We start from the raw sequence: 24,250 nt of genomic DNA on the forward strand, positions 1-24,250 counted from the left end.
GGTTAGGGTCAAGGGAAGCTTGGAAAGACCACATCTTACAATTTAAAAGTTCAGTAAGTGTTAGGGGGAGCACTTAGCTAAAATTAGTCAGGGGTTGGGGCACGGCCAGCGGCCATGTGTTTGCTTAGCGTGCTTAAAGCCCTTAGTTCAGTCCCCCAGTTATCCCTTCCATTCGGTAGTAACAACAACAACAACATCTTAGCCATGTGCAGCCCCAGGGTTTTATGGAGTGCTTGCTACTCTCTGCAGGACACTAGGCTTGGCGCTGATTCACCCAAAGCTGCCTGTCCAGCTGGACATTTGCATATTATGCTGGCTTGTTTGGAAGACACACTTAGAAAGTGGGCTGGCTGAGCCGAGGACTGTGCTGGGGGCTGGGTTACTTAAGGACCCTTTGTGAAGGAAGCAAGCTGTCCTGGCATTCAGCGCCTCAAGTCACCTGAGCACGTTCCCACCTAAAGCTGGGAGAAGCTATAGTAAAAACTTGAAGTTTAAAAACCAGCACGGTGGTGCAAGCCTTTGATCCCAGCACTGGGGAGGCAGAGGCTGGCAGACCTGTGTTAGTTTGAGTCAAGCCTGGTCCAGGATAGCCAGAGCAAATAATGAGACCATGTCTCATACATATACATATACATACACACATTGGTTGTGGATTTGGAGAGAAACTTCAGCAGTTAAAAGCACTTGCTGCTCTTCCAGAGGTTTGGTCCTAGCACCTTACTTATATAGTGCCTCACAACTATTTGTAACTCCAGCTTCAGGAGAGCCAATCCCTCTTCTGACCTCCAAGGGCACCAGGCACGCATGTGGTGCACACAGATACATACAGGCGAAACACCCATTCACTTTTTTTTTGCTTGATATACTAAAAGCATATATGTAGTCTCCTTCCTCCTTGACCTGCTGACTCTATCCCATTGAGCCTGCTTCCTTCTGAGTGGCTCCTAACTACAAGATTCCCACGTTGGGCTACATCCAATAACTGCCTTTCTACTGAAGTTTCATTTATTCAGTCAGTGAACCGTGCACACACAGAGGGGAAGCAGCGGGCTAATGGAGCAGCAGAGTAAGACGGAGATGGAAGAAACGGGCTAGTCAGTGACTACATGAGGGAGTCCCGTGCTCAGGAGGCTGAAACAGTGTCCTAGGTTTGAGGCCAGTGTGAGTGAGCCACATGACAAATTCAAGCCGATCCTGGTCCGGCGTTACATAACAAGACCCGGTCTCAAAAAATAAAATAGAGCTGCCATGTAGAGTTGTAGCAGTTGGTAGAGCGCCTCCCTGGAACGAATACTGGGCCTCTGTCCCCAGCGCCACATAGACCAGCTGTGGTGTGCACAGTTGCAACCCCAGCACGGCGGTCGGGGGAAGATGGAGCCTGCGGGACTGAAATTTCAAGGTCACTCCTGGGTGATTAGCAAGTTCAAGGCTAGTCTGGGATACAGGAGACCTTATCTCAAGAAAATTAAGTACGTGGTAGAGAGAAGCTGGCATCGCTTCAGAAGCGGGTTCTAGGCAAGGGAGGGGGCTCCTGACCAGGCAGGAGAAGGTGGGCAGCGACGCAGCTGGTCATGTGGGCACAGGTGACGCCAGGCCTGTGCACAAGAACCTCACGGGCCCTTCATTTGTGTCCCACAGGTCTCGGATCCGCAGAGAACTGTTCATTGAGGAGATTCAAGCCGGAAGCCAGGGCCAGGCCGGTGCCAGCGACTCACCTTCGGCCCGAAGTGGCCGCGCCGCACCCAGCTCGGAAGGCGACAGCTGTGATGGCGTGGAAGCCACGGAAGCCGAGGAGCCAGGTGGCAACACAGTGGTCACCAAGTCTCAGGGAGGGCCAGCAGAGGTGGCCGCAGCCCCAGCTGACCGGGAGGAAGCGACACAGCCGGCCGAGAAGGCGAAGGCGAAGCCACTATCCTCGGGGACCCCAGGGCAGGACGACAGTGAAGACGCGGGCCGGCCTAGGCCACCGCCCGAGGGTCTCGCCAACGCCCCGGCGCCCGTGCCAAACCTCGCCGCACCCGCGGCCGGAGAGGACGCCGCTACCTCAGCCACTGCGCCGGCCACGGCCACCGAGGCCCCTGGGGCGGCCAGGGCGGGCCCCGCCGAGAGGAGTTCTGCGTTGCCAAGCACCAGCGCGCCCGCCAACGCGCCTGCGCGAAGGCCTAGCTCACTGCAGAGCCTCTTCGGCCTGCCCGAGGCGGCGGGCACCCGGGACAACCCAGTACGGAAGAAGAAGGCCGCCAACTTGAACAGCATCATCCACCGCCTGGAGAAGGCTGCCAGCCGGGAGGAACCCATTGAATGGGAGTTCTGAGGGCGCCGGGCCTCCGGGCCTGACCAGCCGGGCCTCGCCGGGCCTAGCCGGGCCCACGTGGCGCCTAGCAGGTCCCCCAGGCCGAGTCAGCACTGGCTAGTGGTGGGCCGGGGCAGGCGGGTGCGTGGAGGGCGGTGCCGACCCGAGGCCTGGACGTGTTGCGCACTTAACCGCCCTGCGGGCCACAGGGCAAAATCGCCATAGGCCAAGGTGCATATAGAAAACAAAGGAGCATTAAGCCCAATCTATGTCGTGTTTTCAAGGAAGAAAACGGAAATGTGTAGTCGAGCTTTTTTGTACCCTGAAGTGTTTTGGTTTTTTTGTTTTTTTTTTGTTTTTTAATTGCCCTAAGTGATTTCCACAGGTTCTGGAATAACTCTTTACAGCTTTTGCCTTGCGCCCTCCTCTTTCGTGTGGGCTTTAAAAAAAAAAAATCAAACCCACATATTAAAAGGGGGCTTTTTATCTGCCATCTAATGGCTTCAGAGCGATAATACACTATTATCTTCTTAAACCAGGAAGGGGGGGATTTTTCAGAAAAATTAAAAAAGAAAGTTTTTGTAGCTGTTCAGTTGCCACTAAGAGATTGCACAGTCAAACCGACTCTAAACACACTAGTTTGGATTCCTAAATATTTTCAAGAAAAGAATCTTCTCGTTTGAAACTTTGAATTAAAATAAAACACATTTACTCCACATATTTTTTAACAAAAAAAGAAAAAAAAAGAAAAGTCACATCAGGAAAAATATCTGATTTTGTGGTAGCTGACGTAGTGTTTTCTTGTACGTAAATAGAATCCTGACACGTAGTGCACATTGATCCATAGCTTTAACTGACTCTGGGCTTTTGCTGGCCAGAGTTTGTTTAATACACTCCATTCTAGGCCAAATCAGGACAAAAAGAAAGATCCGAATCTAGGTATTTTATAATCTGCTTTTTAACCTCTAACCGCAGAGCACGCTGATCAGACCTCATATCTCGGAGGTTTAGGAGACAAGTTAGAACTGTAGCTTGTACCGGTTCCTTTTATTTTATTTATGGTGTCTATGTCTGTGTTGGCACATCTGCGCATGTGCAAGCGTCGAAAGGAAGGAAACCGTAGGCCCGCAAGGTCACAGCAGTTAGTCCCTCGTGTGCAGGCAACTGTCTGCTCATCTTTCCTTGGCACAGAAGGCGCCTCACCTCACGCCACTCTCCAGGGCACCTGACGGACTGAGCCCCCCAGGGGAAGATGCTCCCTGGGCTTGGGCCGGGCTGGCGCAGCCATGCGCACTCTCTCTTCCTCTCTCTTCTCCCCGTCCCCTTCCCACCACAAGCACTGATAACCCTGTCTATTCGTGGGAAGCTTCCTTCCCTGAAGAAGAGAGAACGCAGCAGTCTGGGCTCTTCCCATCTTTGTAGAGACAGCCCAAACTCACCAAAATGGTGACACTCTTCAATTCCAGACCAGACCATTGGCCCTTCATTCATTTCTCCTCTCACACGGTTTTTTTATGCACAGTTTAGGGCAGTCTAAGTACAAATCAAAAGTCTAACTTGTCTCTTGATTCCTCCCGTTGTCTATGTGTATATGCGTGAGTATAGAGGTGGATGAAAGTGTGCGTGTGTGTGCGTGTGCAATTTTATACGTCTGTGTATTTTCTTAAGTACCTGTGCACACATAGAGTGCATTACTGCCACCTTTTTCAATAAGCTGGTTTATCAGTCATGGCTTCTACAGGTTTTGCTAATTTAGACTCCTTATTGCCATATCTTTAAACTAACAATAGATGATTTCGGTATATATATCTATTTTTTTTTTTTTTGCTTATTTATAGGTGCTGTATTTTATTATCTGATTGTTAGGAAGGGATGAAAGGGGCAAATATTCTTTAGAGGGATAGACTGCCGGCAGTATTGGGTATAATTTACAAGATGTAGCTGTCATACTGTATATTACTGATTGAAAACTTTTTGACCGTATTGTGTATCATTGAAACTTTTGTCTTAGGTCAACATCTTTGGATGACATTTTAATGGTGCATTCATTATTTCTTAAGTTTAATTAATTAATAGTACTTTTTTTTTTATTTGGGAGGGTGGGAGGGAGTTCTAATTTTAAAGGTGTCTCCCGCTATTTCACCTCAGTGTGCTTGTTATTCCTTAGCTTGTAGGCTTTGACTGTCAGATGTGAAACCACATTTCTTGCATGACGTTTGGAGCTGATGTATTTTCATTCATGGTCTTTGAACCTGCAGCTGCAAGCCCTTAGTTGGAGTTTTCACAAACCGTAAGAGTCAGGACACTAAAGACAATGCCTTTTCATGGCTGAGAAGTCCCCAGGAGGCTCTAGGAGGCTGGGAGGCAGGCCCCTTGTTCTGTCTGTGTATGGCTGCGTCACCTCTGCTGCGCTTGAGAGCTGGGTCAGTGAGAAGAGAATTCACAGTGGAGGGACAGAAGGGGAAAACATGAAGTCAAGCTGGCTCTGTGCCGAGACGTTGAGTGAGGAAGAGCTCACCCACAGCAGGGATTCATTAGGGACAGGAGGAGCAGTCACTGGTGGGATCATGGTACCCCCTCCACAGAAACCTCAAGGGCGTCTCTCACCGTGGGTGACGGGTCTTACCTAATTTTCATGAAAATGAGAGTTAACAGGCCTGAGGAGGGTAGTGAGTTAGTTTTAAAGGCATGACTGTTACTTAAGCACAGTGTTAAATCTGAGGAAATGGAAGTTGAGATTTTTTTCCCATCCTAGTAGCCACACGGTAGCAGTCTAAGACAGCCTTTGCTCTTCCAAGCAAGTTAGTCGTTTTTGTTTAATTTTTGAACTAGGTTCTTGTCAATTTCTATCCTGTCTCTTGTGCCAGACCTCCGTCTGGGTGCTCAATACAATCACTTGGTTAGGTTTTTGCTTGAGTTCTGTATTTGTATTTTCTCTTATTTATTATTGTTGTTGTTATTTTAATTGAGATCCCAACTTGATGGTGTTTGGGGTTAAGCTGACACTGTCTGTAGTCTTTCTAAGAGCTGCCAGTAGACAACACAGAAACCGAGAGGAGGGGGCTTACATCTCCCTCCTCATCAGGTCCTCCCTCCCTTCCCAGTTTGAGTCCAAGGGTTCATCTTTCATCTTGAAAAGCAATATTCAAGTGCCTTGAACAGCGCTCCCCGTGTGGTGACCTTCCGCTGGCTGGAGATCCAAGCAGTAGCTCCCACAGACAGCCATCCATCCTCTTTTACACTCTCTCAGCTTAAAAAGCTGACTTGTACTTCTCCCTCAACAGAAAACGGCTCCATATAAAACACTAAGGTTTCATCCCAAGCCACCATTCCATTGTAAATGCCTGTCTTTTTAATTAGAGGCAGCAATCCTAACTAGGTATCATGCCATCACCCCACTGGCTAAGTGGGAGCCCACCATAAAACTGGGGTTCACATCAGGCACCTCGACACCTCTTACTTCATGCCCACGTCCCCTTGTGGCATCTACACTGGCAGGCACGTGGGTTCACTCTGACCTGGCTCCTAGTCACCTCCTCCCTGAAACTTGAGGCAGTCGAGATGTCTAACCTCTAGCTACTACACCTCACGTTTAAAAAAAAAAAAAAAAAGAATGCAGGCACTTAGCTGATCAAATTTTTCCTAGCTAGCCACCTTGTAAACTATCAGAACTCAGTGGCTTATGCCTGCACCCTGGGTTGGAACCAGGGTGGACTCCCTGGCAAAAGAGGACAGCCGCCAGCCTTCTGGTAGATGCTGCTGCTTGCAGAGCTTGTGTGTCCCCTTGTTAAGCTTGCTTCCCATCATCTCTTTCCTCCCTGTTTCAAATCAGATCTGAGCCGGGCGTGGTGGCACACGCCTTTAATCCCAGCACTCGGGAGGCAGAGGCAGGCGGGTCGCTGCCAGTTCGAGGCCAGCCTGGTCTACAAAGCGAGTCCAGGACAGTCAAGGCTACACAGAGAAACCCTGTCTCGTAAAACCAAAAAATTAAATTTAAATTAAATTTAAATAAATAAATAAAATCAAGTCAGATCTGGTAGATGGCCCAGAACACAGCAGAGCTGTGAGCGGAGTGTTCCTCTGGGCCCTTGCGGCCAAGAGAGTCCCTGCCCGTTGCTACTCCATAAACCCACATAGCCCATCTGCCCCGCAGTTAGGGCCAATGTCATGAGCAAGCTCAGCAGGAAGCAGCTTGTGGCTGGTACAAAGGGGGCACTTTCTAAGCACCAGCTAAGCACACTCAGGTTGTGCAGCTATGAAAGCCCCAGAGGTGGGGAGCCAGAGTACTGATCAGCAGTGCCTCAGATGCCCTCCCTGCCACAGCAGGCCTGGGTTTCACTGTCCCTCCAGAGCTGTGTTCTCTCACACAGCACGGTTCGATGGACTAGGCACCTTATGGAATGGTTTGGTTCCCACCACAGGCTTGTGTTTTCCGTGTGTCGCTGCAGGTACCTGCAGTCGGTCCAGGCTGCTCCCCTCAGGCTGCGAGCCATCCTTGCAGAGGAGATAGGATAAAGCAAAGGCCGGGAGCGCATGGTGGGAGTGGACCGCTCTTGCCTGTTACCCCTGCCCCTTCTTCAGTGTCTCCCCTCAAGCTGTTCTCTTCTACCTCACCACTTGATGTCATTCAGAGCTGTGAGGCAAGTGGCCTGGGAGGAGGAGGCCGAGGAGGAGGAGGAGGAGGGTTAGGAGGCTGCAAGCTTGCTAGATTGCCTCAGCGTGGCAGGTGGCCTTTTTTGCCTCCTTCCCCCAGTACATCCTGAAATGGTGTCTGGGGTCTGCTAAGCACAGGGATTTTCCTCGCGGCTTCCAGCTGTTCTGGAAACTCCGGCAGCTGTTGGGTCTGTAGGCGGGAGTGGTCTCCAGGATCAGCAATTCTTGTCTTTTGCTCTGCCTTTCCAAACAGCTGTCAGACTCCATCACTGCCGTTCCTTTGGCCCCAGGCCGTCCCCAGCCGATGTGAGCACACTTCACCAGGAACTGTGGTTGTCCACACCTTGTCTCTAGCCCCAAGACTTTTCTATGAGCTCGGCTTTACAAACACAGCTGTGTCCAGGACAGGAAAAGTCAGGTGGCTTTCTTTCCATCATGCATGCCTGGTCTTTACTTCCCAAAAGAGCATGCCAGTTTCTGTTCCATGTGGGAGAAAGCCAGCTCCCAGGACAGCTGGTAGATCTGGGTCATACCTGCTCTGGTGACCAAAGTATCCCAGTAGGACGTGGGGAACTTTTGTTTTGTTGTGTTGTTCCCCTCATGAATGTCAAACTCACCAGGGACAGCTACCGCTGCAGTTTCTCTGGGGCCTGACTGAGTCAGAGGAAGGCTTTATGGCCACTATGGCAATTCTTGTCCCAGGTGGCCTGAGACTAAGTGGCTCGGTTCCATCTCCCAGGGGTGCTGCCCACCAGTCTGACCAGTAAACTTGCCTGCTAAGAGAATGGGCAGACTTGAGAAAATTTGTATTCTTCTCCCTTCTGCCAGCAGTAGATGGGAACTAGCAGGAAAGCTCCTCGGTAAAGGAGACAACCCCAGGACCTCAGGCTCAACCAGTGGAAGAAGGGAGGTCAGGAACAGCAAAGGAGAAGCCAGGATCCCCCAGTGCGCTGCTTGAGGGCCTGCTGCTTCACCCTCATGCTGGCCCCTACCCCTCTCTTCCACCTCCCCTCCAAAGATCCCGTGGCCACGTCTTCAGTGGCATATCAAGTTTTCATTTTTGGATGAAGTGACATTTTAGCTTTAACAAGACATTTCCAAAGCTCCTGGTCTCCTTTGAAATGCTGACTTGAAAAGTTCAGCATTGTTGCCAAGAATGAGGGGAGGTGGGGGGCTAATGAGAGAAAGACATTAGATTATGCATGAATGTGCACGCCCCATCCCTTGGTTATTCAGATTTCAAATGCCTTTAAGTTGCTTTTCATAGATGGGTTTAGTTTGCTCATGTTAACTAGTCTGTTACTGTAATTTTTGTAGTATTCTGGCTTTAATTTCTACCACAAATATGCTATGTACTAAGCTTTCTGTGATCAGAAAGGAAAGGTGCCTTAAATCCCAATACCACGCCTCTATCCCTATGGAAAATATATCAGAAGCACAGCGCCAGGAAGTGTTGGGACTTCCGTTGGCAAAATAGGACACCATTCAGCAAGACACATCCAAGTGGCACGGGGCTGCTTTCGTTTGCTAATTCTTTTTTTTTTTTTCCTCCCAACCCATAATTATCTTTCGTTGTTTGTTTTATTTTGTGTAGTTTGCTTTAAACAGGAAGCACTTAATAGATGGCTCTGTGTCGAAGCTCTGTGCAATGGAGATCGTGTTGCTTTTGCTTTTGGGGGGGGTTTCGTTTTGTTTTTCTTTTCGTTTTGAAAAAGATAGCGTTATTGCACACCAAATGAACTCCTAAGTAAGCTTTAGAACCAGGATCGATTCGGGTCGTGGATGGGTATGTTCACTGTAGTTCTGTGTGTTCATGAACCGACGGGCAAGCTGGCCTGCGTTGGCCACGAAGGCTCAGCCCTGAGCCCTGGGTCATGGCTGCCTGGGTCCCAGCAGCCGAGAACCCCACAGTCGACCCTTGAAGCACTTAACCCTCTCTTTGTGGAGATAGACCGACTGCTACTGATCTGTCAGCGTACTCGAGGGTGATTATAAAAGGATGTTTCTTTAAGAAAGAAAAAAAATATTTCTATCCTCTTCTAATTTATTATTAGGTTAACATTTAAGTACTTATCAGGAGTGTGTTGTCGTTTTGTGTTGTTGTTGCGAATGCTTTTTGCTGTCACTCCAGTGGTTACTGTCCCTTTCTCCCCACCTCTCTTCTCCCCACCCCAGAGTCTAAAAATGTCTGGGGACCTGCGGTGGGTGGTGTGAGGGACAGAGGGGAGTCCTCCAGCACAATCACACACCGATCTCCCTAGTAGCCACTCCAAACCTGGCGGTCTCTGCATATCTTAACTGTTGAACCAAGAGAGTTGATGAACAAAGCTACCCATGTCAGGCAGCACTGGATGGGAGAACTGCTCCCAGAGGTGCTGCAGTGCAGTGAGAAAAAAACCGGAAAAGCCAAGTTCAAGTTCCCCCAAAGCCTCCTAGAGCCTCTGTTAAGACTTCTGGGTTCATGAAGGTTCGGCGAGCCTAGAGCAGGGGAGAGGCAGGCAGTGTGGCCAAGGCCATCACCTTGAGCTAGAAAGTGGTTTCTTGATGGTCCCCACGGTTGCCATGTCTTTGATTTTCATTGTCAGTTGTCTTTCCTTACATTCAAAGTCATCAGCAGCATCTTTCATCGCAACAGGTCTTTCCTAGCACTGGAGGTGGCTGGAGAACCCACACCTAGGTTGGGCTGAGAGAACTCTTTACCCTCCCATGTCATGAAAAGTGGAGAAAGGATTTTCTATGGCTGGAAATATAGTCAGCAAGAAACCCCCATTGTTTGCTCAGTGGAGGGTATGTGGGGCTGGCCTCTACCTGGAGCAGAGCAAACTTAAAAAGGAGGCTCACCCCAGGGACAGGCTAGGGGCCTGCTCATCCCCTAGGCAGGGCCGGATACCTGCCTGAACCCCAATCCACATTTCTCTCTGTACTGTATCTTTCCCATTCTCTGAAATTGAGGGGGGGTCCCTACCCATCTCTTCAAGAGTAAAAGTCCTCTGATAAAATTGCCCCAATCCCCCAAGGGTTTTTATTTCTCTTAGTCTATGCATTTCTCTCTCTCCATCGCTCTAGTGCTCTCCTCCCAGCGCACCTCACCACAAACACACACAAAATAGACAGCTCGTGTCCCACCCTCTGAGACCACCCCTGCCTCAGAAAAATGCCGGACATTATGGTGACATGAGGATACAATTAAAAAAAAAAAGCCTTCAAGCATTTTGAGAATAGCTTGTCATAAGCTGACAGTGGGGAGGAGTCAACTCCATGGTTTTCCCTGAGTCCCTTCCCACAGAACAAGAGACCTAGCTCTTTGCGTTTGTGCAATAACTACTTGCTAGGAGAGCGGGTAGCACCACCCTCCTCTAGACTACTAACACACAGCACAAGACACACGTCAGCCCTTCCTGCCCCCCACCCCATGTGTTACATTTTAGCAGTATTTACTTTTTTCTGTCAGGCACTAAGTCTTAGGTGTTTATAGAGCTTGTGTGTTAATACAATCACTTTTTTTTTTTTGAAATTTTAATCTTCACCAAGACCCAATTGACCAAAAAGAAGCGAGAGGAAAAAAATTGTAAAAGATGTCTCTCTCTCTCTCTCTCTCTCTCTTTTTTTTTTTTTTCGGTTGTTGGTGTGTGTGTGTGTATACAAGTAGTTTTGAGAAGCCTTGTGTTGCTGTTACCATCTCCTATTACGTCTTGATTTTCTTGTGATTTGTTTTTGACATTTAAGAGTTGGGTCCCGGCTGGCGTGGGGGTGGGGGAGGCACCCGTCGGCCCCTCAGCGTCGTCCCTCTTGTCTTTGGTTAGCCATACGAAATGTTTGTTCTCTGCACTGTCCAACGGTCCCTATTATGATACGGAGAAGCAATATCACCGAAGCTCACACCATGTATTATTATTCACTAGCACCCTAGGTGTGATAATTGAAGTAAATATCTTTTATACAAACACAAGCGCGTGTGGGCTGTTTTTTATTGAAGATTTCTCCGTCCTGCAGAGCAGCGGCAGCCTTTTAGACACAGGTCCAGTGGGCACCTCAGGAATCGCCATTCACTTCCTGCCTACCCTGTCGTCACACGGCTCCTAGGCAAGGCTGGGAGAAGCCTGGATGTAAGGGAATTGGCTGTCGGCAGCTTCTTGTACCCAGTGAGAGCAACCAAGAGGCCTGCCTGCTTACTTGTGTCACTCCCTGCTCCTGTATCTTTGAACCAAGCACTCACCCTCTCTGGCATGTGCCTGCTTGCCGTCACTGTGAAGAGACGCTCTGACCTCTTCTGCAGGTGTGTTATGAGGGCCACTCGCCTCCGCTGCTGCTGCTGAGTGTGGCCCTCACCTCAGGGTACTGTCAAGGGTGACAAGAACAGAGATACAGTTGTCACCCTCAGTAGCCTGAGGAGTTCTGTTATCTTTAGGGACCTCAACTCGGGTAACACCAGATCCATGGCTTCCGTGCAGAAACGAATTCAGCATAAGACAGTATGAGCAGAGCTAAGGCTTATTAAAAGACTTTTAAAATTTGGTGTGTATGTGAGTACATGGGTGTCACCTACGGGGGTCAGGGGACCACTTATGGGAGTCGTTTCTCTCCTGCCTACGATCGAGCTTTGATCCTCAGGCGTGGGGGCAAGCACTTTTACCCACTGAGCCGTCTTGCTGGCCCCAACATTGTTTATTCAGATTTTAAGCACAAAGGCTAAGAGAAAGAAAGAGATGCTTGAGAAGGTATGGTGGCCTTCTTCAAGACCGTCACCTTCACTGGCTTTATAACACTCGTATATGGGAAGTTGGTGCGTGTTGAAGTTATCTTTCAATGGTTGCTAAGGAATTCGAGTGACATCACAGGGTGTTTCCAGAGGGGTACCTGGTGGGATTACAACTGGCAAGGTAAACTCGGCAGTAAAATGGGCTATCTTTCATCAGAGCTACCGGTCCTGTCTGGGAGAGGGGCGAAGCCTTACAATGTCATATACATTCAGGCATTAAGCCTGCGATTTTAACATAGAATACTTATATACAAAAGCAATATTATCTTCATACTGGGAGCCTTCAAAGCAAATGTTGATATTGGAACTCTTTAAGATTTCTTTGTTATGTGCATGTTTTGCCTACATGTATATCTGTGTGCCTTCCAGCTCTGTGAGCTCCCCTCTCCCCAGGGGCCCCCAAGCTTCAGTGAGACACTCAAGGGACATAGTTGTCACTATCATCTTCAAGCCCTAGTGGGATTGGATACACTTAGGCCTAGCTTCCCCAACTCAAGCCACTTGCCTGGACTTAGGGAAACCCCCACTTCAATATATATATATTTTGCCCACATGTATATCTGTGCACCACTTGTATGCCTGGTGCCCAAGGCCAGAAAAGCGTTATCAGATCTCCTGGAACGAGAGTGGCCAATGGTGAGCTACCATATGGGTGCTGCAAACTGAACTCACGTTCCCCTCAAAAGGCAGCTAGTGCTCTTAACTGCTGAGCCACCTCTCTGGCAGCAGCCGCCTCCCTCTTTCTTTCTTTCTTTCTTTTTTTTTTTTTCCTTTTATTTTATTTGGGGGGGGGGGGTTTGGTTGGTTGGTTGGTTTTTCGAGACAAGATGTCTCTGTGTGTAGCCTTGGCTGCAGCCTCCCTCTTTCTAAAGATATCTTATCCAAAGCTATCGTGGCAGCACATGCCTGTAACCCCACATTTGCAAGGTTAGGGCAGAAGGGTCAAGAGCTTAAAGTCACCTTTAGCCATATGGTACCAGACCAGCCATGTCTAGGTAAGATTCTGTCTCAGAACAAAAACATCTGTTAACTGAATTGAATTATACAAACAGAATTTCTTCTTTTTCTTGTTCTCTCCCTCCCTCCCCCTCTCCCTCTCTGTCTCTCTCTGTCTCTCTCTCTGTCTCTCTCTCTCTGTCTCTCTCTCTCTGTCTCTCTCTCTCTGTCTCTCTCTCTCTCTCTCTCTCTCTCTCTCTCTCTCTCTCTCTCTCTCTCTCTCTCTCTCTCTCTCTCTCTCTCCCCTAGAAAACTTCACAAATGCCTTTTAAGTAATTTCTTACTGGCCTGGAGCTAAACTGTGTGGCCAAGGATCTGCCTGTGTCCATCTCTCCCCAGCCCCAGGGTTACAAGCTCACCACTATACCTGGCTTTTTGATTTTTTTTTTTGTATGTGTATGGGGGTTTTGCCTGCGTATATAATATGCCTGTGCACCATGAGCATGCCAGGTGCTCAAGGAGGTCAGAAGAGGGCATTGGAACTGGATTTACAGACAGCAGTGACTCACCATGTGGGTGCTGGGAATTGAAGCTATGTCTTCTGGAGGATCAGTCAGTGCTACTAATCAATGAGCTATTGCTCCAGCCCCATACCTGGCTTTTTTTTTTTAATCAGTTCTGGGGGTGGCAAGCACTTTACCAACCAAGTAAAGGTACCAACCTACGTTTGGGTTTGCTTGTTCTGAGGCAGGGTCTCACATACCCCAGGGTAGTATGGAGCTTGCTATATAGTGGAAGTGGCCTCAAACAACTTCCTACACCTCCCGAGTGCTAGGACTCCTGTCTCCTGGCATGTGGCATGGCACCCAACTTTGCATGTAGCTTTGCAGAGCTGTTTTATAAACTGCCAACTTAGGAGGCAGAAACAGATAGAAAGGTTTCAGGCTGCATCTGGAGCCTCGCCCGCTGTAGGCACAGTGCCAAACCTCCAGGAAGAGGCCTTGCTGCCTTCTCTAAGGAAAAGTGGGTCCGAATCAATACCGCACTTCTCAACCTGTGGGTTGAGACCCCTTTGGGGGTTGCGTATCAGATAGCCTGCATGTCAGATACTTACATCATGATTCATAACAGTAGCAAAATTACAGTTATGAAGTGACAATGAAATTAGCTTATGGTTGGGGGAGGGTCACCATAAAATGAGGAACTATATTAAAGGGTCACAGCATTGGGAAGGCTGAGAACCATTAAGGCTTAATAAGATACTCTGAGGAAGTACAGTTACAGATCCACAGGGCGTGTCTGTGGGATGGGACAGTATATGGGAACAAGAGAGCTGTTTGTACTTATTCTGTCCCTTATGTTTAACAGAACATCTCAGTGGCCCGCCAACACTGGTGAGAGGACAAAACCACCATGGTTCTCACAAGGTGGCAGAGAGCTGGGTCTGGCCATTCCAGGAGCATGTAGGGACAGAAATGGAGGGGCTGCAGAGCACTTCCCTAGGATTCTTCAGTGAGGGGATGGGGGCGTGGTTCAGTGGTAGAGCACCTGCCTAGAATCCCCCAGTGAGGGGCTGGGGTGTGGCTCAGTGGTAGAGCACCTGCCTAGAATCCCCCAGTGAGGGGCTGGGGTGTGGCTCAGTGGTAGAACACCTGCCTAGAATCCCCCAGTGAGGGGCTAGGGTGTGGCTCAGTGATAGAGCACCTGCCTAGAATCCCTCAGTGAGGGGCTGAAGGTGTGTGTGTCAGTGGCTGAGTGCTGTCTAGCATGTGTGAGGCCCTGCATTACCAACCTAAGGTGTAATAGAGGACAGCAACAATGACTAAGGCTTAGTCTGAGCCACCACTAGATAAGAGATAGCTCAGCATCTACAAAGAGCTGGCCAGGACATGTAGGGCCAGGAGACAGAGGCTGGTACTGAGGAGAGTAGATCTCGGAAGGAGGGAAAAGCAAGTTTCAAGTCAGACCCTCTAAGGCTGAGGTGCATATTAAATTCCAAACAGTTAGTTTGAGAGACATGGGAGCGCACATCTGTCAACACAGCATAAGGAAGCTGAGGCAAGAAGCCTGCTATGAGTTTGGGGTACAATAGTGAGACCCTGTCTCAGAAAGACAAACAAACAGAAAAGTGAGACACACAGTAGAGAATCCTAGGCATATAGCCGTGTCTAAGGTACACAGCGCTGGTAAGAAGGGAGAGTATGGAACCCTTTGCCCAAGCAGCACTCAGAACTTAACAGAGAGAGATGGCAACCAGGCCAACTGAGGAGAGGCTGGCAGGCTTGGGTACCTGTTGCTCGCTGCTGATGCTAAATTTCGGACTTAGCAACATACAGGGCTTGTCGTGAGTGATATGGACAATTCCAGTTGGTATAGTGGACAGCAGAGGCCAACTGATGGTCTTAGGGACACAGCCATTGGAGAATAGACAAGTTCTTCAGTGGGACCAAGGGGGGCAATTTGTTAAGGACAACCTCATCGGTTGCACTGGGGCATTTGCAGGCAAAACAGCTCAGTAGGCATTTCTCAGTGTCTGTGAGGCCTTGTAAATTCAGGGTAAAGGCGGCACAGTGCACATTGATTCACTAGCTCCCAACCCCTACCTGTCCTGTGAGAAGATAGTTTAATACAGCAGGGTCCCCCGCCTTCAGAAAAGCCATGACTACAGCCTCCTCTGCCCCTCTGCCTCCTACAGCGATAAGTTCTTGAACTTACCTATCTCTAGCCTTCCTGTGCCTCGACTCTAGTCCCCATTTTTTGTTTTGGTTTGGTTTGTTTTGGTTTTTTTGTTTGTTTGTTTGGTTGGTTGGTTGGTTTTTTTTGTTGTTGTTGTTTTTGTTTTTGTTTTTTGTTTTTTGTTTTTGTTTTTTGTTTTTTGTTTTTTTTTTTTGGTGGTACTAGGGATGGAACCCGGAACCTTGTACCCTGCCTTTGAGTGGCAGCCCTGGCCCCTCACTGAGGCGTTCTACACAGCTGTCCTATAGCTGACCTACAACTCCAGCACCCCCACCCCCGGCACCCCTCAGAGTATTCTAGGCAAAGGCTCTGCCACTGAGCCATGCTGCCAGCCCCTTACTGCTTTAGCCATGCTATATGCTCAGCCCTTCTTTTGTTTGAGGCAGGGTCTCACTGTGAAGGCCAGAAACCCACAGTCCTGCCGCAGTAGGGCTGCAAGTGTGAGATACCACACTCAGCCCTTTGCGCCTTGACTTTGGAACAGCCTAGCCTCCTTAGCTCCTGGCCTCGAAGGTGTTCTTATTTCTTTCCCTCTGTGAAATGTGCCTTCTTAGGAAGCCCTTCCAGATTCTTCCAGAATAAGGCTCCACAAACCTTTGTAGGGGATAAGGAAGTCTTAGGCCCCCTGGCACTCCTATCCAGTATGCCCCTTGCTTCCCGGTACCGTCTTTCTCACACATCCCGCCTCCGCCACCAGGCATCCCTTCTGCCTCCCTATCACCGCAGATGCTTAAAGCCCCTCCTCCATATTCTGGCTGCTCCGGGTTTCCCCTATACAAACAGGACCACACCCTTGCCAGCAGATCCCCAAACCCTCAGCTCAAGACACCACGCTGCCTCCTTATTCACAGGCTATCCCTCTGCCATTTGTCCCTGAACACACCCCCTCCAAGGGGTCAGCTGTCATTTCACAGAGTCTTTGCCTGCCACTCCCAACCCCCGCCACTCCTGCCTTCAGATATTCCTAGGCTGGGGTCTCTCCGGCCTCCAAGTGCAATCTCAGGTCACCAGATCCAAGTACCCCTAGCCATTCACAGATACTCCACACTTGGAGAGCCACACCAAGCCGCTGTCCACCCCCTTCCCTATTTGAGGGTTCCAGGCCCAGGCCCACACCTCCTCTCCTGGGCTCAAACAAGGTCCATAACTCCTACCTCACTCCCCCCCCCCCACTGTCACCCTGAAGTTGAGCTCCCCAAGTCACATAGCTTGCCAAAGGTCATGAGCTCCCTAGAGAGCAGGCCTAAAATCCAAGCTCAGTTCTGTCTGGAACATTCCAGCTCAGGGTCTTCCCTTCTTGCCACATGGCCATCTAGAGACATGACCGTTAACAGGTTGGTATGCATATGCCCGTACCTCCGACCAACAAGGCAGCAACAGCCGATCTAAGTAAGATCTGTAACTGAGGCCCCTCCAGCAGGGCGTTGTATCAGTTACTCTTCTCATTGCTACAACAAAATGCCAGACCAAAGAGACTTAAAGGAGAGAAGGGTTTCTTGGAGGGCTCACAGTCTAAGGGTGCACAGTCCTCCGTAGCACAAGTGGCATGGCAGCAGGAGTGTGAGGTAGCTGGTCACATTGCAACCACAGTCAGGAAGCAGAGAGAGATGGACGGATGCTGGGGCTCAGCTCTCTTTCCCCTTTTTATCCAGCCTGAGACACCAGGCCGTGGGACAGAGGGCACTGCCCACATTCAGGGTGCGTCTTCCCTCTTCAGTCAACACGGTCTAGAAACTCCCTCACAGGCACCAACACCCAGAGGTTTCCCTCCTCCTCCGTGATCCTAGAGCCTGTCAAGTTTGACAGGTGTTACTAACCGTCGCCGACGCCAGCCTTCTCCTCCCAGTGTGGAGTAGTAGGTTCCAGCACAGAGTGCCGCAGACCCTGTCCCTTCTGCCCCGCCTCCCGAGCTCCCCACCCTACTTCTGCCAGCCTCTTCTCTGTTCCCTGCTATGTTCAGCAGCACATCCACACTGGCCACCCAGCAGTCCCCAAAGCCACATCTTAGAGACGACCTCCCCAGACCCTCATCCCAAACCTGCATGCCTTCGCCACTACTGCAGTATGGAGGAGCATCTTCAGCCATAATAGCAAGGTGTCAGGCCAGGTGAACACACCCTTCACTGGTGAGCTGGCCCTGCCTCCAGCTGGCCTAGGCCAGCCTAAGGCCTGAGGGGTCTGTTCACATATGCCCAGAATGTCACTGGTATTCGCAGGCAACGATTTGCCTTCTTCCCACTCCCAGCAACGGGCTGGACACTCCACACCTCTTCTGTGTCCCTGGGTGGCTCTGGGAGCCTCGAGTTGGCCCCATGCTGAGATGGCCACAGTCTGGTAACATATAAGACAAATGCACTGAGGTATCTGATCCAAGCCTCCAGGCAAAGGTGCAGCAGGGTTCTCTTGGTCTCTGGTAAGCCCCTGTGATAATTTGCACACTTCTAGGAACCCGGGTTGGTTCAGGGCGGTTCGCAATTGCTTCTGCATCGGTTCCCCTCATCCTTGTCGCTCTAGCCCAGGGCACAGGTCCTTTGATATGGGACCATCCGTGGGCCATATGGGACCAGTTTGTGGCTATTCAGGAACTGAACCAATCCCTTCCTGCCATCCGCTGTCTTTTTTATATATATATTTTTTCAAGATTTGTTTATTATGTATACAGTGCTTGCCTGCATGATAGAAAAGGACATTAGATCACATTATAGATGGTTGCGAGCCACCATGTGGTTGCTGGGAATTGAACTCAGGACCTCTGGATGAGCAGTCAGTGCTCTTAACCTCTGAGCCATCATCTCTCCAGCCCCCACCCGCTGTCTTTTGCCTCTCTAAATGAAACCCAGCGCCCCGTTGGCTGGCTGTGGCTGCCTTCTCTCTCTGCCTCAATGCTCCTGTCTATCTGCTCTCCTGAGTTTGCACTGTCCAGTGAGGTTCTGCATTCCCTCTACTAACCTGGGCCAAAGGACGCTGCACCTGGCCAGCAGGTCAGAGCATTGTACCCTCTCCCCATGAGGGTCACCAGGACCTAAACTCAGTCCCTCCCTGGCCTGGTCTTGCCCTCCACCCTGTCACCTCCTTATTTCCATCAATACCATCTAATGTTGTGGTCCAAATGAATGACAGCCCTTCACAGTCCAAGCTGTGAGAAGTGGGTGGGAACAGGCTGAGCGGCAGAGAGTACGCTGTGGGGACACAGGAGCGTCCCGTGAAGCCTGTGCCATCTCTCCCCACTGATCAGACCATCAAGGTGCAGAAAAGGGATGTGCACTGGGATGACAGTGGCCTTCCCCCAGCCCAGGGCCCAGAGCACAGCCATCGTGCTCAGACACTCCTTGCCAGACTGTGGGTTTGGCAGAGGCACTAAGGCTGGCCGGTACTTAAACCATTTTTCCTGTCAGGGCTCACAGGAGCCTCTGGGCTTGAGACCACACTGCCCCCTGGTGGCCATGGGAAGGACTTAGAGTGAAGTTTATTGCCAGAGCTTTGTTTCATGCATGCTATATGTATGCGTGCATGCATGTGTGTGTGTGTGTGTGTGTGTGTGTGTGTGTGTGTGTGCATGTGTGTATGTGTGTGTATTTAATGTGTTTAAGCCTTTACCTCCATATGTGTATGGGCATCGCATGTGTGCCTGTTGCCTTTGGAGGTCAGATAAGGGTGTCAGATCCCCTGGAACTGGAGTTACAGATGCCACCATGTGGATGCTGGGAACTAAACCTAGGCCATCAGCAAGAGCTCTTAAAGGCTGAGCCATCTCTTCAACCTCCTACTGTAGCAGGTTTACAAATGAAAGACAGAAAGGGTGGCTCTTCTGCCAAAAGATGAGGTACAGGGAGCACTCAGTGGTAGAGCTCCTGCCTAGAATCCCCCAGTGAGGGGCTGGGGTGTGGCTCAGTGGTAGAGCACCTGCCTAGCATCCCCCAGTGAGGGGCTGGGGTGTGTCTCAGTGGTAGAGCACCTGCCTAGAATCCCCCAGTGAGGGGCTGGCGTGTGGCTCAGTGGTAGAGCACCTGCCTAGAATCCCCCAGTGAGGGGCTGGGGTGTGGCTCAGTGGTAGAGCGCCTGCCTAGAATCCCCCAGTGAGGGGCTGGGGTGTGGCTCAGTGATAGAGCACCTGCCTAGAATCCCCCAGTGAGGGGCTGGCGTGTGGCTCAGTGGTAGAGCGCCTGCCTAGAATCCCCCAGTGAGGGGCTGGGGTGTGGCTCAGTGGTAGAGCACCTGCCTAGAATCCCCCAGTGAGGGGCTGGCGTGTGGCTCAGTGGTAGAGCGCCTGCCTAGAATCCCCCAGTGAGGGGCTGGCGTGTGGCTCAGTGGTAGAGCGCCTACCTAGAATCCCCCAGTGAGGGGCTGGGGTGTGGCTCAGTGATAGAGCGCCTGCCTAGAATCCCCCAGTGAGGGGCTGGGGTGTGGCTCAGTGGTAGAGCGCCTGCCTAGAATCTCCCAGTGAGGGGCTGGCGTGTGGCTCAGTGGTAGAGCACCGGCCTAGAATCCCCCAGTGAGGGGGCAGCAGAGTTTTCCCAGCATGTTAAATGTTCTAGGCCTTGGGTTCTATTTCTAGCATCAGAAAGGGGAGGGGGATAAAAATGGCTGGGTTTGCCTTCTTGCTAAAACTCTTGGCTCCTGGATAGGAGAAAAGAACAGGGTTACCAGTCAGGGGACATTCGGTGGCTACTCCACTCATAGCACTACCTCTGTCTCCACCGTTGCATTTGAAGTTAATGCAGTGTAGACTACAACTCATCTGTGGTCAGTTCCTGGGTTGGGACAGCCTGCACCTCATCCCCTCCTCCCTCCGAGTATCCCAGGGCGCCAGCCTGTGGGGCAGTGCGGATATGGAGAAGGCAGCCAGAGCTCTCCTGCCTTCGTGCTTTCAAACTTGGGCTTGTCTGGAAGGTGCCGAGGCTCCCTGTGCCCCTGGACTTCTCTGATGGCTGCATCTTCCTCTCACCACAGGGCGCTGCGCGGAGCTGCAGATCCACCTCACTGAGGCCACAGCCAAGACTGTTGAGCAGAAGGAGCTGATCGCGCGCCTAGAGCAGGACCTCAGCACCATCCAGTCCATCCAACGACCTGATGCCGAGGTGAGCTTTTGCTTGCCCGGCTCACTACACACCCCACCCCCACCCCTGCGGGTGTCCTGGAACCCGGAAGCACTGACATCCCGAGTCCGTAGCCATCTATCTGGCCTCCCCACAGGTTTCATTGGCCCATCTAAGCCATCTCCCTTCCTGACCCAGAACAGATGCCACATAGCTTACCCCCAACTAGCAGAGAGCACCGTAAGCGGCCTGTGCTAGCTTGTGTCCAGAAGCTAAAAGCTCTAGTCAGAGGCAAAGCAAGGTTACATGAACCCAACTGCATAGCTGATGGACCCAGGTCCTTCAAACAAGTGGTGCCTAAAGGGGCCACCTGTCGTTTTAATTTTTTTTTAAGATTTATTTATTTATTATGTATACAGATCTCATTATAGATGGTTGTAAGCCAATATGTGGTTCCTGGGAATTGAACTCATGACCTTTGGAAGAGCAGTCAGGTACCCCTAACCTCTGAGCCATCTCTCCAGCCCTCGTTTTAATTTTTTGAGGTTCTTTTTTTGTTTGTTTGTTTATGGATGCTTTGCCTGTGCGCCATGTGCATGCAGTATCTTCAGAGTCCAGAAGAGGGCACCAGATCCCCTGGAACTAGAGTTGCAGACTGTTGTGAGCTACCATGTAGGTGCTGGGAATCGAACCTGGGCCCTCTGGAAGAGTAGCCGTGCTCTCAACATCTGAGCCTTCTCTTCAGCCCCCTTCATTTTCATTTTCATTAAATTTACTTATTTGTGTGTGTGTGTGTGTGAGAGAGACAGAGAGACAGAGAGACAGAGAGAGAGAGACAGAGAGAGAGAGAGAGAGAGAGAGAGAGAGAGAGAGAGAGAGAGAGAGAGAGAGAGAGACTGTGCACGGGGTCCCTGTGGAGGCCAGAAGACAACGTCCAGGAGTCAGTTCTCTCCTTCCACTATGTGGGTTCTAGAGATTAAACTCAGGTCATCACCCTTGGCTTTGCCCACTGAGCCACCTTGCTGGCCTGCCACCTGCCGTCTCAGGGATGAAGAACCACACTGGAGAGAGAAGCTGGAAGATCCTATGTCACAGCAGTAAGGTTACACACCTGGGCACAGTCTGTGGCCAGAAGGGAACAGGCTCCTGGACTCTGGATTGGCTTAGAGACCCATCCACACCCAGCATCTGCTACAGGCCTTCCTGCAAGTCTGACTAAAGTGCTCCAAGTGCCATGTTTGGCTTTCCCACCCTTAAAATTTTCTACACTGTGACGAACACGTCTCATGTTTTCCTTTTTTTACCCTACAGGGAGCTTCCGAGCAAGGCCTAGAGAAGATTCCAGAACCCATCAAGGAGGCCACAGCCCTGTTCTATGGTGAGGAAGGACTGGCTGAAGAGCACCCACCCAAGGAATTAGGGGCGCTCAAAGTCTCTGTGCTCTCTCAAAGATAGAAGGGGCCCCATCCCAGCAATGTAACCGTTGTCCCCAAGGCTTGCCTCAGAAAAGAGATAAAGTAAGAGAGCTCCCATCGTCAGGGGAAAGCCACCTTCTGCAGTGTTCATGCTGGAACCCGCAGTTTCCCCTGATTCCCCAGCTCCCTCAGTGCGCCTGTGTCTCACTGCATTCCACCCCCCACCACTGTCACCCTCTCCACTATTGCAGTCGGAGCCTGTTGTAGGGCGGGCCACAAGGCTCCTGTTCAAGGCCAAGATCCACGGGGAAGGGACTGCTGGGATGGGAGCTGGCCCCCTCTGACAGTGCAGGTGGTGAGCAGTTCGCATCCTGACACCCCACTCCATACTCTGCTTCCTCCCAGGACCCTCGGTGTCAACTAGTGGGACCCTCCCAGAAGGTCAGGTGGACTCCCTACTTTCCATCATCTCCAGCCAGAGGGAACGTTTCCGCACCCGGAACCAAGAGCTGGAGGCTGTGAGTCTCACCCTACTTCCTGTCCTACACAGGCCTCAAATCTGAGGGCACCAAGGTCGGAAGACACAGGCTTGGGGAAAACAACAGTTACTTAAAACAGCATCGAGCTTAGATGCATTCTGCGCAGTTGAGACTTCCTGGAGGAGGCTGTGCCACTTTGGGCCTTGAGAAGGTATTCAGAAACTTAAAGTAAGAACATTAGGGACTTTTCCAGAGTTGGAGGAAGGAGATACAGGACACAAGACATGAAGGTGCGCACAGACTGCCTGGCTGGAATACCCACAAGGCTTTGAGCAGGAATGAGGCGCCCCAAGAGTGGAGGGTACCTGGGCCATTCAGGCAGAAGGCTTCTGGGTACAGCTGTCCATGGAGGAATATCTGCAGCACACTGGGGTACAGGGAAGCAGAATGGGTGGGGGAAGAGTAGAGCTTACCCCATAGAATGAATCTGCCGGGACTGCAGGTACAGGTCTACAACCCCGTTTACTATAGATGCTGAAGCAGGGGGACATCGTAAGTTCAGAGTCAGCCTGGGCAATTTAGAAAGATCCTGTTTGAAGAAAAGAAAGGGTTGTATATGTAAGTCCGTGGTAGAGCTGGGAGTGTGACTCAGTGGTAGAGCACCTGCCTAGAATCCCCCAGTGAGGGGCTGGGGTGTGGCTCAGTGGTAGAGCACCTGCCTAGAATCCCCCAGTGAGGGGCTGGGGTGTGGCTCAGTGGTGGAGCCCCTGCCTAGAATCCCCCAGTGAGGGGCTGGGGTGTGGCTCAGTGGTAGAGCACCTGCCTAGAATCCCCCAGTGAGAGGCTGGGGTGTGGCTCAGTGGTAGAGCCCCTGCCTAGAATCCCCCAGTGAGGGGCTGGGGTGTGGCTCAGTGGTAGAGCCCCTGCCTAGAATCCCCCAGTGAGGGGCTGGGGGTGTGGCTCAGTGGTAGAGCCCCTGCCTAGAATCCCCCAGTGAGGGGCTGGGGTGTGACTCAGCGGTAGAGCCCCTGCCTAGAATCCCCCAGTGAGGGGCTGGGGTGTGGCTCAGTGGTAGAGCACCTGCCTAGAATCCCCCAGTGAGGGGCTGGGGTGTGGCTCAGTGGTAGAGCACCTGCCTAGAATCCCCCAGTGAGAGGTTGGGGTGTGGCTCAGTGGTAGAGCACCTGCCTAGAATCCCCCAGTGAGAGGCTGGGGTGTGGCTCAGAGGTAGAGCACCTGCCTAGAATCCCCCAGTGAGGGGCTGGGGTGTGGCTCAGTGGTAGAGCACCTGCCTAGAATCCCCCAGTGAGGGGCTGGGGTGTGGCTCAGTGGTAGAGCACCTGCCTAGAATCCCCCAGTAGTTCAAGGGTGGAGCACCTGCCTAGCATCCACAAGGCCCTAGGTCCCATCGTCAGGACTGCAAGCAAAAGAAAGAAGGTAGGGCATAGAGGAGGGAAGGTTTGGGGGGTTCATAGTTTCAGACCCTTCAGTCTATGATGGGTTGGAATTGTTGCCTTGAGCCTGTGGCCAGGCAGCATACCATGACAAGCCATATGACAAAGGCAAGCTGCTTACTTCAAAGCTGCCAGGAAGGAAAAAGAAAGAAAGAAAGAAAGAAACCCTATTCTGTCCTCCATGTGCACGAGGTGTGCACACAGTGCAATGTATACACACAAGACACTCGTACACATAAAATAAAACTTTAAAAAGTAACTTTAAAATTTTTTTTTATTTTAAAAGCCCCAAACCATAAAAAATAGCAAAATCAAATGTGAAGAAGCTAAACTTTCCACAAAGGGACTTTCTAGAGGGCTTATCTCCAAGCAGAGTCAGCAGGTCAAAACTACAGGAGGCTGGGGAGATGCCCAGTGGGTAAAGTGCTCGCTGTGCAAGCCTGAGTTCCACAGGTGTGCACACACACACGCACCCACACTTGTACATAC

General features: G+C 50.9%; 1 protein-coding gene across 12 annotated transcripts in view; it reads left to right on the plus strand.

Moving 5' to 3' along the window:
- The window catches only part of CUX1 (cut like homeobox 1), a 346,720-nt gene that overhangs the window by 315,567 nt on the left and 6,903 nt on the right, over positions 1 to 24,250 (plus strand). For 8 of the 12 annotated variants that reach the window (XM_084764549.1, XM_084764550.1, XM_084764551.1 and 5 more), the window contains one exon: positions 1,639 to 10,895. In XM_084764549.1, the coding sequence (XP_084620675.1) occupies positions 1,639 to 2,314 (676 nt within the window). In that variant the 3' untranslated portion in view covers positions 2,315 to 10,895. Of the gene's footprint in view, positions 1 to 1,638; positions 10,896 to 20,327; positions 20,456 to 21,724; positions 21,792 to 22,233; positions 22,347 to 24,250 lie in introns of those variants that run through there. The other 4 variants (XM_084764545.1, XM_084764546.1, XM_084764554.1 and 1 more) reach the window with 1 other exon arrangement.

This window comes from Acomys minous (genome assembly GCF_964271855.1).
Source record: "Acomys minous genome assembly, chromosome: 16".
In the NCBI taxonomy this organism is placed as follows: Eukaryota; Metazoa; Chordata; class Mammalia; order Rodentia; family Muridae; genus Acomys; species Acomys minous.